Here is a 16,469-nt window from a genome sequence, read left to right on the forward strand (position 1 = left end):
GGGAAAGGTTAGTGTGGAAGTTAACAGCATCCCTCATGGGAAAAACAACTACAAACTATGGAACTGAAATGGACAGATGCTGTAAACGTTCCATGTATGCCAACAAGGCTGGAGTTGGCTAGAGAACTGTGAGAAGACAGGTAGAGAAAGAACCTTGATTATGCAGCATATTCATGTTGATAATATATATAATCAAACAGCATGCTCAGAGCCAGGTCTTGAGCACATGTGCATTTTTAAAAGATTTTACCTAATTCTTTTTTAAATTACATAATTATTGTCATTTTTCTTGAAATTTAGACATTACAGGAGAAACTGTCCAGAAGAACACAGCAAACCTACACCTTGGAACACAGTAATACAAATCTGGCCAGAGTTAACAAATCTTAATTATAGACTGCCCTGCAGAAAAAGAACAGGTACTTCCTCATTATTGCCATATTCCATTCCCAACCACAGCCATTCGATAGGTGTCTGCTAACATAACTTGACTATCAACATTTAAAAACAACCACCAACATTTAAATTGCTCAAAACAAAGAACAGGTGGATAATCTTGCTACGAGCAGTGGGTAATGTCGCATTGCTATAGCTATGGTGTAGCAGTAAGGCATAGGCTTATGTTTATAGACTTTAGCTTCTATGCTTGCTCTGCCTTTTGAAGTTACATGACCTAATTTACCTCTTCAGAGGCTCACGTCCCTCCCCCATAAGGTGGGTGATTGTAATGAGTGCTGACATTTTCTAATGCAAACTCAATAACACTTTGAGTCATAAACCCCAGTACGTGGATCTCTCAAGGCTGATGTCACAGTTACCCATCCTCAAGTGCAGACGTGTAATAACATGAGACAAAAGCTTCAGACTGAATGTGGTTGCTTAGCATGATAAAGAGAACAGGCAGAACTGTGCTGTGCTTCAGGTAAAAGTAACAGGAGCCAAGGATCTCCCATCTTCAGGTTTCCAACCAAGATGGTGGTCACATTAGCAGAACCATGCATGCGTGAAGCCACTTCAGTCATGTTTGACTCTTTGCAACCCACCAGGCTCCTCTGTCCATGGGATTCTCTAGGTAAGAATGCTCTATTGGGTTGCCATTCCCTCCTCCAGGGGATCTTCCCCACCCAGGGATCAAAGCCAAGTCTTCGATGTCTCCTGCATTGGCAGGTGGGGTTTTTACCACTAGCGCCACCTGAGAAGCCCAGCAGAATGATGAGTGGAATCTAAACTGAAGAAGCCATGTAGTAAGCTGGAAATGTAGCCCAGCAAAACCTCAAAAAAGGAATTACGTGGAAGCACTCAGAAACGCATGAATTCAAAGTGCTTTTCACCCTTAGTGCCTTTTCTCACAACCTGTAGGTGGAGAGAGAGGAGTAAGCAGACCTCTCAGGATACCAGAGCTTCAAGATGCTACCAGCTACTTTCCTGAGCAAAAGTTACAGAGAAGAGCCCTGGTACCTATCAGGGGAAAACAGGGTTAGTAAGGAGGTAAAGAGGAACCCTCTCCACCATTCTGAAAGGAAAGTAAATTTCCAATCTTTCATAGCAATATCCCACAAGAAGGCTACAGAGGAAACCAAGGCTTCTACCAACATGACTTCCTTTCCAGAATTCTGAGCTTCTGAACCATCACCTCATTTTCCACTTATGCTTCACTTCATGGTTATATTCTGGCTGCAAAACTCCACTGCAGTCCTCCCTGAATTAATAAAGCATGACAATAGCACAACTTTAACTCTCTCCATCATGAGAAACTTGGGTTTCCTTGGAGTTTGACACATCAGTCTTTTCATCATTTTTTACTTATCTTTTAAATTAATTACAAACACTGACCATTCTTTTATTTTCTATCCTCTTTAGGTGATTTTGGGTGGCTCTCCTATCTTAAAGTCTTCTCCCCAACATAACATTACATATGGTATGGATAACACATGGACAGCTCAGCTAGAGCTATTTATCTAAAAACAGAATCTGGCACTTCCCTGGTGGTCCAGTAATTAAGAATCCACCTCACAATGCTGGGGACACAGGTTCAATTCCTGGTCTGGGAAGATCCCACATGCCCCAAGGCAACTAAACCCATGCACCACAACTACTGAGCATGCACCCCTAGAGCCTGTGCTCCACAAGAGAAGCCATGGCAATGAGAAGCCCCACACACCCCAACCAGAGACCAGCCCTCAGTCGTTGCCACTGGAGAAAGCCCACGTGCAGCAACAAAGATCCAATGCAGCCAAAAATACATAAAATAAAAACTTAGAAATAAAAATTTTTTTTTTGAAAATCTGACATTTCTTCTACCCAGACAATTTGACTATGGATCCCTACACTTCAGGTACTTATTTAAATTTCGGCCCCATTCTTAATTATTAAGGAGTATTATCTGATTCTAGGGCACTGTAAAGGTGATCTGGGTCATCTTTTGAATTCCCAAAATTAAAATAAAACATTCAAGTCACCAGTAACAATAAAAAAATACATCTTCTAGAAATTTTTGTTTTTTTCTGTCTATAATAATCTATAGAAGCTCACAGATTTTCTTTCCTGAATCTCATTCACACTTTGTTTTAATCCCCCTTTTTACCTTAGGTTTTAAAAATGTCTGAAACACTGCAGTATACTGGATTTAATTCCTAATTTTATAAGGCCTAAATTGGAGTCAAAAGAACTTAAGACTGATATTTTAGGTAAAGTGATGTTTAATAGCACATTTTAGGTAATTAAACCATGGGATATAGTTAGGAATGTCCTAAACAGCACACTAGGAAAGCAGTTTATTATATTTCCTATGTATGTAGGAAGCAGGGAGCAGATGAGTATTTCATGTCCCAGTCATGAATGTTCCTCCTTGGGGGAGAGGAGCTATTTAATGACTTATCAAACCAAAAACGCCCTTAAATATCCTTTAATATGGTACCATCGTTTTTCAAAGAAAGACACTGAGGCTCATTTCCAGTGCTAGCAGAGTATAAAGGAAAGTCAACTAGGAAAAACAAACCTGACTTCAAACGCAGACTCTACTTCTTACTAGTGTTGGGGATTTGAGAAGCCCCAGGCTTGCTATATCTCAGCATCCTTGTGTGAGAACTGGAGATACTAACTTCAGTATCCCTCTTGCTCTGAGGCTTGCCATAAAGGTAAGGTTCCATGAGTCCTCATTTATTTAACATCGATCAAAGAATTGGAGTAGCGCAGGCAAGATGCTAGTGCTGAGAATTTAGTGATGACCAGGGCCCAGGTCCTGTCCTCGGGAACCCACATGCTGGTGAGGAAGACGAGGCACACAGACACATAATGTGGCTCAGGTTGTGGAAGCCACTAAACACAACAACAAGCAAAAGGCAAGGATCATCATCGTAATTAAAATTCGTGTGCAGTTTCTAGACAGCATAAATGTATTCTAAAGGTTCTTTATTGTTGTGTGGCCGCTAAGTTGTGTCTTTCCCTTGTGACCCCATGGACTGTAGCCTGCCAGGCTCCTCTGTCTATGGGATTTCCCAGGTAAGAATACTAGAGTGGGTTTTCCTCCTCCAGGGGATCTTCCTGATCCAGGGATTGAACTCGCCTTTCCTGCGTCTCCTGCATTGGCAGGCAAATTCTTTACGGTGAGCCACCAGGGAAACACTAATGAATAAAATAACTATTTTTTGTTTCAGGGTCACAAGGTATGAAGTGATGGGACTTGAACAGGTTGGTGGTTCTCAGCCTTGGCTGCACATTAGAATCTTCTAGGAGGTTAGAAACAAACAAACAAAACTGATGACTAATGTCTGGACTCCAGAGTAGATACAACAAATCGGATTTTCTGGTTGTGTGGCATTAGCACATTATAAAAGCTCACAGGTGACTTGACTCTGCAGCTGAGCTGAGAATTGCTGGCCTGTATAATCTCTGAGCTCTAGCGTTTTGTGATTTGACTACAGATTCTATTGGTCCCATGTCATTCTCTTCCAGGAAACTAGATTTGGTCTTAGACCTTAGAGTTTCTCTAATGACCTCTGAAAAGTCATTAAGAAAAGACTGTACACAAACTCCAGTGGAGAGGCATTAACAGAAGTATGATTAGAAGCAGGGAGCCTGGGGGTGTATAAGCACCACAGTAAGTACTAATCAAATGACTAACAACAGTTGGACAAATAAGGAAAGCTTTACAGTTTATCTTGTCACAGTCACTTGATTATGCAAAGACCACTGAATCTAACTCAGGCTCATGTATAAAGTCCACCAGGGTGCCACATGTATAAAAGTCATATTCAGAATACATTCAGGACTGAACTATGTCAAGTGTCTTTAACATGCAATACTTTGTTTCAATTCTAAAGGACTAAGAAAAAACTATTTAGGTTTCTGACTTTTCTTAATATTCTTCTCTGGTTCACTCCCTTGGTCAGGAAGATCCCCTGGAGTAGGAAATGGCAACCCACTCCAGTATTTCTTGCCTGGAAAATTCCATGGACAGAGGAGCCTGCGGGGCTACAGTTCATTGGGTCACAAAGAGTCGGACACAACTGAGCACACACACGCAGTGTTTTTCTCTGCCTCAAACATATTTGCTTATAGGATTACTCTTACAAGGTAGTAGCTATAGATCAGTGGAGGAAAATAAGTTCCCTAAAGAGTTCAAGAATAAAGTAGATAGCCTTACACAGAGAGGGTATTCAGGATCTTCACTATATTGTAAAACTACTAAACAACAAATAATACCATCACCCAATTTTCCACCTTAGCATTCCGCAGTGCTTTGTAATTTGGGAAGAATATGCATCTGACACATACCAACTCTGCTTCTCTCCTAGTTTTCCTGCATCTTAGCAAAGGCTCCACTCACTCCTGAACTGTTTAGCCAGAAATCAATCATCCAGACACCTTACATGCTTTCAACTCATATCTACCTATCTATTATCAGGCTCAGCTCATTCTACCTCCATCTATTCTTTTCCTATCTATGACCACTGCCATAATGTTCTGTGTCAACATTATCTATAACTTAGACCAGTGGTTCTCCAACTTTCTGGTTTCAGGATCCTTTTACACTCCTAAAAATTATTGAGTATCTCAAAGAGCTTTTGTTTATGTGGACTATATCTTTCCCTAATTACTGTGTTTAGAAATTATGACAAAATGTTTCAAATATTCATTAAAAACAAGCCCATCATATATTAAGCAAACGTGTTTTAATGAAACATAACTGTTTTCCAAAACAAAAATGAATGAAAAGTAGTTTATATGTTTTCAAATTTCTGTTATGTCTGCCTTAACAGAAATCAGCTGGATTCTCAAATCTGCTTCCTCATTTAATCTCTTGCAGATGTTGTGGCTTAAGCATATAAAGATAACCTGGTCTTACACAGATAGGTAGTTTAAAAGAAAAGAAATTTTAATAGCCTTTTCAGATGATAGGGGATATATCATATAACCTCTGGAAAAATCACACTGGACACTTAAGACAATGAGTGAAAAAAGATGAATAATTAGTATTAGGAAATATCATTATGAACCCAGTTTTAACCTTGTGGACCCACTGAAAGGTCCCCAAGGAGTTTCCAGGGCCCGTGTACCACACTTGGAGAACCGCTGTCCCAAACTGCTTCCCTGGCCTCCTTCTGATTCCTTAAACTCCCCTCTGGCTCCCCTATAATCCACTCTCCTCTCCAAAGCCAGAGTGTCCATTTAAATATACAGGCCACATTATATCACCCCCTACTTCTGACTCTCTTTGGATTCTAGATTAAAATCTCTCTGAGAGCTTCCAAGGCCCCGCACAACGCTGCCCTGCCAAGCTTTCCAACGTCACCTGGACCACTCGTTCCCATCACTCCAGCTACACTTCTTCTTCTCAAGCACCGAATACCTCCTCACCTCAATCTCATGCAAGATGTTCTCTTCTGCCTTGAACATCTTCCACCATTCTCTGCCTGCCTCATCCTTCAGAACTCAGCTTAAACGATTCTTCCTCAGAGAGATGTTTCCTAGCCAAATGCTAGAGATAGTACTTTCATTTTACAAATCAGCACACTGAGGCTCAAAGATGTTAAGAAATTTGCCTAATGTTCTCCCAAATAGTATCTCCAGAATTTGGATTCCGATCCCACACCAACATCCATGAACTTAATCACTCTGCTACACAGTCAACACTCACTGTAAAAAAAAAAAAAAAAAAAAAAATTATTTAAAAAGAAATTTTAAACACTAAATCCTACAGGGCTCTCCTGCCTTTGTTATTAACCTCTGTGCATTTGAAAACATCTGAAGCAATGGTTTATGTTTACAGTGAAGAGAGTCTTCCCCTCTGGACCTGATTCTCCCAGTGAGTCCTTAGGTGCCCCAGGTGGCAGCCTTTGACATCTCCAAGGCTCCCACAACCAGAGAGGAACATCCCAGCCAGGAGCCTGGGAACTGCACATGACAACATAGCCACAGGACTGCTTCTTCAGTACCTGGAGACCTTCACCAGCCTTCCGGCTTTACTCCTCCTCACAAGACATGCTCCCGGGTGTTCTAGATACACCCAGAGCAAAGCAACATGACACTCCATATTTCCTTGAACTCTTTATCTGATTCCCCTCAACTGGAGTGTCCCAGCTTTGGATTTCACTGAATTCTTCAGATTCTGCCTACCTAGTTCAAGGCGGTGGAAGATAAAGACAGAGGATCTGCAGGGTGGGGGCTGGAGGTCCTGGAGCAGTTTAGCCACTCCCTGATTCCATGAACCTGAACAAGTCTGTCTACTACTTTGAAGCTTAGTTTATTGGACTTTCCTGGTGGCTCAGATGGTAAAGCATCTGCCTACAGTGCAGGAGACCCAGGTTCAATCCCTGGGTCGGGCAGATCTCCTGGAGAAGGAAATGGCAACCCACTCCAGTATTCTTGCCTGGAAAATCCCATGGACGGAGGAGCCTGTCGGCTACAGTCCATGGGATCCCAAAGAGTTGGACACGACTGAGCAACTTCGCTTTCTTTCTTCTTTATTTCAAAGACAGTATCATGCCAGTAGACTGCCATGAAGAATTAAAGGGGCAGAAGTTGTGAAGAAATTCTGTAAATCCTAAAGTTATATCATCAAGGAAGGTATCATTATATATGGTTAACTTATAGATATTTTGCATTCTAAGGCTCCTCCCTCTCACAGATGCTTAGAAAGTGACCTTGGAATCAGAGCCCTTTAGATGTGCTTCATTTCTCTTAGGATAACAAGTAAAGTCATGTAGCTTGATAGTAGGCCATCAGATAGAATTCAAAATGTCGTACGTTAACTTGGTCTCCTATGTCTAAAGAGGCTATTTATGAGAGTTCTCACAAAATCTATAATAATTCAGATGGAAGTCATAGTGAATACACATTATGACAAAGTACTCAAAAAAAGAGATGAGAAAAAAGTAATCACTATTAACAAATTTCCAAAACTAAATCAACACAGTAATATCTATGCAAAAATATGCTCTCAACAAGAATAAAAGCTATGTAGTTTTTTCCTAGTAAGTCCAGTACTTTCCTTGAACTACACTTGTAAGCGACAAAGCTTTAGTTTCTAAAGATCTTCCAAAATATTCCTATTGCTTCCTCAAATACAGACTGCCTCATTTCCTGCAAATTGTTTTTCTAACTCTGTTCAAGAATATCAATTTCATTAAAACTTTAAAGACTTAATCCTGAGTTATGGCTTGACGAGATCTCTGTGGGATGAAAGAAATCAAGAGATCACAGTATTTACTATTTTAAAATGTTCTTACAATGGAAACATAACGTTGATGAGAATGCACTGCTGTAGAGAAAAGAAGATTAAAACACACACATACACAAAATATCATTTTAAACCCTAGGGTGGGTTTTTAAAAAGGAAAGCTTGTTTTTTTTCAAACAAGCATCAAGCCAAATATCATTAAATTAGGCTGATTTTGTAGTTCAGACATGAGTCATACTTTTAAAAGAGAAAATACAATAAAACTACTTGCTATAAATGTAAAGTATCACTTGTCATGTGAATGTATTCTTGATCTATATACTGACCAGAATGATTTCAAGTTATAAAAATGTAATTTATATTCTTTAAGTCACATTATTAAGCATTTCCCCTTTTTTGTCAGTTTTCTTCTTGAAGTTTTTATTTTGTGACGTTTCCTTCGTCAGTGTCAAAGGATATGTTTGATAGTAAAATACTGAATGAGTATGCTATTAAATAGTATACATCCACGAAAACAAATTGGAAAAATACTAAAATATTTTGAGTAACCATAATTTTTGTAACAGAAACAAGGACTCAGAAACAAGTAGAAACAAGAACTGAAAAAATAAGACAAATGAAAATCAACAAAATTTAGTAAAATTATAATCACTTCTTTGATTTATTTTACCCAGTCATTATAGACATACTGCTGCTAAGTTGCTTCAGTCGTGCCCGACTCTGTGCGACCCCATAGACGGCAGCCCACCGGGCTCCGCCGTCCCTGGGATTCTCCAGGCAAGAATACTGGAGTGGGTTGCCATTTCCTTCTCCAGTGCATGAAAGGGAAAAGTGATTTAGAACAAAAGTAACATAAAACCCAAAACTTAAGCTATGAAAGCTATCTAATGTTTTTCAGGTAAGGAATTTTATTGATTACTGATTTTTTTTAATGCCCCAGTTTAAGGGAAAGAATTAAATTATAGAAAAATAATAAAAACACTGATTAAATACATAGATTTCAGCTTGTCCAATTACTCTGTGCTTTACAGAGAGACTTTCATTTGAAAACTCAAAGAGTGATACTAATTACCGCCAAGGTTCCTGGCTACTCCAGCATTTAAAGATTCTATAAACACTTATCCCTTCCTGATGGGGAATGCTATCTATTACATGCAGCAACTCCTGAGTGAAAAACATAGATAATTCTAGAGTTAACCATTTGTTCCAGTGTTTCTATTCAAAAGTAAAACAAACGCTGGAATTGAGTAAGCCATATAATCCACATGGCAAATTAAGTGGTATCAACATTTAAGCAAATATTCGAGCAGCTCATACAGGTATTTCACATATAAATAATAACTCAAGTAATAAGGACTGTAAGAATGTTCTTTTCTTATGTTCTAAAGGTTTTTTTATGGTTCAGTGACCTAACCCAATGTGTCAGTTCAAGGTCTCCAACATTTCACTTCCAAAGACCTACAGTCCACACAGTGCTATGGGACTAACTATTCCTGTGCTATCTGTATGTCTTCACTGTGGGATTTACTTCTACATGCACAGTGCTGTAGGATGGTCATTTTAGAACCCCAATTGCTTGACTTAGCTTATGTCTCCTTCTGTCAGTTATCTCCTCTATAAGACCACATTAGTGTTCTAACTATAAAATAATAATAACAATCCTTAATGTTAAAAATAAATAATCTATAAAATTATTCACATTCTTTGACAGAGAACACGCAGTACATCACACTACGGTTTTGTGTTGTGTTGTGAAATACGCAGGCAAGAAAAATCAACTGGATCAAGTTCTAGCCCCAATCTTACCACAATCTAAGCTGTGCAATCTTGTATAAACCACCAACTTGTTCTGGCTCAAGGGTTTCTTATCTAAGGCAGCATTTTGCTACACAGTCCCAGGGTAAGCCATCGCTGTGCTCCAGGGATGGCATTCACAATGCATCTGAGGCACCCTATGGGACTCTGTGACGGGAGAGCTGGACCTGCCAATTCTCATGTATTCATAATGCAATATCATGATTTTAAAATCTGAGACATTTACCGTGTAATTTCAGTATTCCCTCAGCATTTATGAGGTTTCAACATCATATGTGCTGGAACTTGGTGAGCTAATACAAGGATTAAGAGACTCAGTGTGTCAGCCCTGAAATCAGAAATAGAACTGTGGCCTTTCCCATCCAATACCTGACTTGGTTCACTGTCTCAGGCTCTCTCCCCTGGCAAGCCTGGCCCATGAAACTTGTGTCTCAGTGACAGAAATTCAGAGTGGAAATTATCATGATGAGTTATTCCATTTTACCACTTTACCATTTGTGACTCAGTTTGTATTTCACAGGAAATGGCTGAGAAGGCCATTTAGTGAGTTTAAAGGACAGATGAAATATTAAGTGAACATAACATCAAAGAGCTTATAAAATAGATTTGCTCAAATAGTTTTTCCTTTTGGTGTTTAGCAACTTCCTCCCCATCCAGCTAAAGAATTCTCTCTGGAGAATTGAGATGTGGAAGGTGCTATCTCTCTATAAATAGGCTCATCTCAAGCTATGTGAATCATGGTCACTGACAGCAAATCAACAGATTAGTTATTTGGCTTTGTTAGTAATGGTAACAGATACTATCATTTTCCCCCAAAATTTTGTTGCACCCTATGCTCCCATTCTTCTAAGCTAAGCTTCATAACAAACTCAAGTCTACAGTGGACAGATACATGCATGTTGCCCTTGCACTCAGCATCTCTTAACAGGTCCTGTCATCTCTTTGTCAGATTATTACTGTGACACTTAAGCTAAAGGAATCCACCAGTCATGATCCTCTTTGCCAAAATGTACACTAAGTAGATGAAAAAGAGGAAAAGATTAAATGAACAATGTAAAAACAATAAACTCAGCAATTTCCTCAAAGTCTCTATTTTCTAATGAGATGCCAAGGAAAAGGCCACGGGAAGCAGTTTCCTTATGTAAAATTAAGCCATGCAAATCACTGGTCTCCAAGTCAACTTCAACAAAGATCAGGTGAGTTTATATTATCCATTCACAAAAACAATCCGCCTAACATTTAGATTACCCTTGTTTGTTAGTAAGAAGGCTGACTAGAATCTATTCACAAAAACTAGAGTGCAAGAACATAGTTCAGACACTGAGATATCAAAGTCACATGGAATTCAGAGCCTTGAAATTCTTTGTAGACCACATAAGCACCGAGAGAAGATGGCCCCCAAATGATCCTTGCATGTCAATATGAAGAATTTCATTTTCTCCTAGTATGAGTTATCTACTGTGCAGTGATAACTCTAGTATTTTGCACATATCTTCCCTTTATACAATAAACAGGCCATACTAATTGGATATAAAATAATAGACTTTAGTAGCTTCTGTCTTAAGATCGTAACTATTTTTGTTTACTCCTGAAATTTACTATTTCATCAACATCACGGGATAAGAAAAAGAGCCCACTATGGAATGAATAATGTCATGAAAACTCAACGGAAAAATGAGATGGAACAGCTTCTTTACAAGGCTTAATCACAAATTTCTAAACTAATTCTGAGCCCTACTTGTCCAGACTTTTCAAGTGTTTTCTTTACCCAGTGACCCCAGCCCACATGCTTCATTCCTGAAACCCAGGAGAATATCACAATCAGAGCTGCAAAGATGCGAACCTAAACTAGTCAACTGGTCACCAAGCAAGCTTTCTTTCTAAACTGTATTTGCTTTCAGTTGTCTACAGCAAAGGTTAATTATCTGCAGGTTGCAAATGACCCTGTGAGCCACACCCAGGGAAGCACAGACCTTGGAAATCCTGCTTTCTTTCTCTCAAGATAGCCTGGCTTAAATTGGGGATAATCACTCTGAAATTTTGAGGTATCCAATTTCCCTTTGTAAACAGAGATACAGCAAAGACTAACCATTTGAGTTTAAAGCCAAAGAAAAGAATCAGCTTCAGAAAGGCCAGGCTAAGATCTCTGATAAGTCTAAAGTTTCCTTTACACTCACTGAGACCAAACTGCAGATACTATGTTGTTCCATGAATGTCCCAAAAGTGTGAGTGTGCAAAGATGGGAGTAACAAGACAGAAAAGTTAATGAGCAGAGCCACTGGGAACAAGGAGAGAAGCAGTTGGACGAGAATAAGAAAAGGAGGTCTGGGTGAAAACCAGTGAAAGGGCATGGGTGAAAACGGGGAAGTGAGAAATCGATCAGAAACGTGAGGAAGATTCCACATCATGTGTTGCCAAAGAAAGAGTTAGAAAAAGACAATAAATTTAAGTTCCTCTTGTGCCTACTGTCCATTATGTGTTAAGACTGCACTGTGTTATGAGAGATATAGGAAGGAAGGTTTATTTACATTTAGGTTCTTGGGAGGTAGATTAAACACTGGATGGTTGGATGGATGGACAGATAAGGGATGTATGAGAAATAGAGATGGAGAATGAGGTGGCCACTGCCCTCAAGGACTCTACAGGCTCTATGGGACAAAGAGCATGTAAATATGTAACTCTCATCCTAATCAAACCGTGGTTTCATCGAGGTATAAAGTGTTTTCCTGAATATGGGACAAGAAGCTATTAGCTAACAGAGGGTGACTGAAATCTAACTGAAAATTGTGGGAGAACGAGGGCCAGAATGGACGAGGAGGACCCTGGTTCTCTTTCATGAATGCCCCTAGATGCTTTGCAGAAGGGGAGGGGGTTGTTAGCCACTAGGGAGCCCGCCGTCAGGGCTTCTACTGACCTGGTCTCCGCCTCACTGGCCTCTTGCGGCCGCTGCAGAAGCGCACTTTGCTGAATACCCCGAGGACGTGCCTCTCGCACAGGGAGCGCCCGTCTTTGCTGGGGCTGGAACGGCGCTTGGAGGCCGACACCCGGTCGCTGTTGGACTCCCTCGCCTGTCGCTTCTGCCGGATCAAGGAGCTGGCTATCGCTGCAGCCATAGCTGCTCAGCGCGGGCCCCAGGCCCCGGGCTCCACTGCGCCCTCGGGATCACGCTCCGCCGGGGCGAGGGCAGGACCTCGGCGGCCTGGAGGGACAGGGCAGGCGCGGGGAGGCAGTGCTAATATTTGAGAAGGCTGCAGTACCGAAAACCCGGCGCCCACAAGGTTAGTCAAGAGTCTGGGCAGTGGCGACAAAATGTGTGAAAATCCAGATGTAAACTTCCCCAACCTCTGGCGGCGGGGGCGGGGCGGTCCCAGGCCTTCCTGTTAACTAGACTCTTGCATCCCAAACTTGCACCCCCAGGCGATCCGCGTCCAAGGGGGCAGTGGGGACTTTGGTCACACTGCGTTCGGAGTACCAAGTGCAAAGGGAAGAAGGATGTCCAAAACAACAAGCCGTGCCCCTGTCGGAGAGGCGCAAGCGTTGCAAGGTGTCCAAAGTGTATCTACACACACATACATAGAAAACCCGTTTACAAAGCAAGAGTCTGGACCGCGGCGGGTAGCGTGCCCCCGGTAGAAAATGCTAAAAAGTGAATAAAACGTTCCTTTAGAAAACAAGCCACCAACCGCAAGAGAGGAGAGGAAGGCAGCAATTTAACTCCCTGCGGCCCGCAGTTCTGGAGATTAGGAGGTCCGTCCCGGCTGGGTGAGGTCTACCGAATGCATCGCCCCGGCTGCGGTTCTCCCGGGGCCCGCCGCCCGAGTTCTGGAATTCCGAGAGGCGCGAAGTGGGAGCGGTTAGCTGGAGACGGGGTAGGGGCGCCTGGCGGGGCAGATGTTTCCAGCTGCGGCGAGCCAGACTCCTCGCCAGCAGCGCTGCAAAGAGAGCGGGAGGCGAGGGAGGAGGAGGGCAAGAGGGAAGGGGAGGGAAGGAAAGGAGGAGGGAGGGAGGGAGATCCTCCAGGGCCAGGCACCCTCCGGGAGAAACCCGCGAGAGGCGAGCGCCGCGGAGACGCGGGGTCCCAAAGAGCGGGCGCTCTTTCTCTTTCCGCTTTCTTTCTGGCACAAGACGGGCACAGTTGGTGATTATTTAGGGAATCCTAAATCTGGAATGACTCAGTAGTTTAAATAAGCCCCCTCAAAAGGCAGCGATGCCGAAGGTGTCCTCTCCAGCTCGGCGCCCACACGCCTTTAACTGGAGCTCCCTGCCATGGTCCGCCTGGGGCCGCCGCACCGAGCCGCTCTCCGCACAGGCTCAGAGAGAGCGAGGGAAGGAGGGGGCGCCCTGGCGGGCTCGGGATCAGGTCATCGCCGCGCTGCCCCGGCCCCCCAGGCTCTCGCGGCTCGGCAGTCGACAGCTCTCAGGCAGCAGATCAGATGGGGATTACCCGCCGGACGCGAGGCCGATCACTCCGTCCCGCGCGGCCCATCCCGGCCGAGGAAGGAAGTGACCAGCGCGCTGAGAACACCCGCGCGGCGGCTCGGGTGGGGCGGGGGCTGGCTGCAGGCGACTTCGGCTCCAGGCGGCTGCGGCTCCGCTTCGGAGCTGCCCACCATGGTCTGGCGCCCGGGGCGAAAGCGGGGCCCCTGGGCCGCCGGGCGTGGGGGCGTCGGGAGGCGGCCGAGCGCACCACCCGGGCCCTGGGGGCCAGACGCAGACCCTGGGGCCGGGGCCAGGAAGCAGGTGCGGTTTGCCGTCTACTCGCCCAACTCGCTGCGCGGGTGGCCGCTTAGAGCCGCGGGCTAGCGGGGTGCCCCCGCCGCCGCCTTCCTGGGCCCCAGAAGGGGCGCTCCGGGCGGAGTCCCATTCGGAGGCTGAGGCTCCGGGCACGCCAAGCCGCACCGGCTCCTGGGCGCCGCCACCGCCTAGCCGGTTCGCTCGGCTGGAGCGCTAGCTCCGCAGGAAACTCCAGGCAGGGACGACCGCCACCGAGACGGAGGGTGGGACGAAGGGCGGGAGGCCGCCAAAGCACCTTTGGCACTGCTCGCCCACCCGCCGCGAGCTCGGGAGCGCCCAGGTGGGGCCAGGTTCCCGGAGCGCAGGGAAGCGCAGCGCGCTCGGAGCCTCCTCCCCTCCCTCGCGCCCTCGGCTCCCAGACTCTTCCCCCTCCCTCCCGTCACCCCTCTCCTCCTTCTCCGTCTTCTGTCTCTCCCCTTTTCTCCTCTCTACGCAATCCTACGTGATTGAGGTTTGGATGAGAAATTCTCAGAGGCTGAGCGAAACAACTGCAGCTCGGATCGGCTCAGTCCCATCCCTCCCCCGAGAGAAAACACCACCGACCAGTTAAAGGACCCTGATGCACAAAGAGAGATTAGGGGTGGGGGAATTGAGAGAAAGCGGTCTGCAGTCTCTCCAATAAGCTGGAGCACAAAGAATTCTGTTTTGAAAGGAAGGTAGGCGACACTAGAGAAAGTAACCATGGCCCCTTGGACCCACCTTCAGCTGATTTTTGTAAAGGAAAAAGTGTTTCCACATTCCAAGAACCCAGATTTCTGGGTTTGATCCTCTGGAAAGCTGCAAAACAGACTCAATCCCTAAAATGAGGGACTAGGTGAGCATCCTGCACAGAGGGGAGGATGCAGGTGGAGAGGGTGACTGTGGGCAAGGGCATTCAACAGCCAGCTCTGGAGGGCAATCAGGTCTCCAGGAGTGCTTGTGGTGACCGCTGAACACTACAGAAAACTCAGCAGAGGAGAAAATGTCACCTAAGCTAAAATGCAGCATGAAAAAATTTGGAAACATAAAGGAGTAGCCATGCTAAGGTCTAGAAGTCGCTGTTGTGATACTAAGTGTCATTCTTCAACCAGTCTTCAAATATCCTTAGTCCCTCCCCTTAACAGACATTCCCATAAGCCACCAGGGTAGTGCCAAAAGATTTAATGGGTGATTTCCAAGCAGAAACAGGTGTATGCTGGAAATACCCTAATAGTGGGCAAGGAACATGAATGTCAAGGAAACCACTGAGAATGGATGTGGGTCCTGGAGAGGGCCCAAGAATCCTCCAGATTTCTAGCAGAATGAGAACTGAGGCCTATGAGGTTGTTTCGCACAAGCACTGTTAAACAGACCCACTGCATCTAGGGGCCCGGACCTTTCATGCTGCTGCTGGGTACAATACAAGCAGATGGGTTTAAGGGGCAGATATCTGGAGGAGGATTAAATAGGCAAGGCACCATGAGAGGGGGGAACCCCAACTGTCAATGGGGAGCACACATCCCCTGCAGCAGTTCAGGGTGCCTGCATAAGGAGAGTGAACTTGGGATTCTGACAATATATAACAGACAGGGGAGAGATACACACACACACACACACACACACACACACACACACACACACACACACACACACACACACACACACACACACAGCCCTCTTCTCCAAAAGTGAAGCCAGCCAAATACATTTTCAAAAGTGCATCTGAATGTGGTAAGGGAAATTACTGAAAATCAGTTGGTAACACTGTCAATTAGGGAAATGTTCACATTTCACAGATAAAAATTATATATTTTCCTTCCTTGGCTGCCACAAGACTTGTCTCATTCTTGAGGAAGGCAAGCACAAATAGTACTGGCTGGCTCTGGGGGCTCCTTGCCTCTTGCAGTTCAACACTCAAAAAGAAAAAGGTCAGCTAAGTTGAGGAATCCAGAGAAATGGGCAAGAGAGGAGTATATAGTGAGGCCTTGAAGAAATCACTGCTAAACTCTTGAGTCTTTTTCTTATCCTCAAAATGGGGACAATCAGTCCCATCTACCTCCCAGAACTGAATATGTATGTGCAAGCATTCTGAAAAGTGGAAAATGCCAAATGAGTAAAAGAGATGATGACAGTGTTTATTTTTTTAAGAGAAAGCATGATATTCTTCTGAGATGCTTTTTTTAATTGTAGATTCCTGATGGTTTCTCAGAATGTGAATATC

At 44.0% G+C, this 16,469-nt stretch overlaps 1 protein-coding gene across 7 annotated transcripts in view; it reads right to left on the reverse strand.

The window, feature by feature from the left end:
- FGF12 (fibroblast growth factor 12) overlaps positions 1–16,469 on the reverse strand; it is a 577,758-nt gene that overhangs the window by 257,626 nt on the left and 303,663 nt on the right. The window contains exon 1 of one of the 7 annotated variants that reach the window (XM_081537429.1): positions 12,411–13,985. The exons of 5 other annotated variants lie outside the window; for them this stretch is intronic. In XM_081537429.1, the coding sequence (XP_081393555.1) occupies positions 12,411–12,609 (199 nt within the window). In that variant the 5' untranslated portion in view covers positions 12,610–13,985. Of the gene's footprint in view, positions 1–12,410; positions 13,986–16,469 lie in introns of those variants that run through there. One more of the 7 variants, XM_081537457.1, reaches the window with a different exon arrangement.

The sequence above is a fragment of the Giraffa tippelskirchi genome, chromosome 2 (assembly GCF_054371585.1).
Source record: "Giraffa tippelskirchi isolate mGirTip1 chromosome 2, T2T-mGirTip1v1.2.pri, whole genome shotgun sequence".
NCBI lineage: Eukaryota > Metazoa > Chordata > Mammalia > Artiodactyla > Giraffidae > Giraffa > Giraffa tippelskirchi.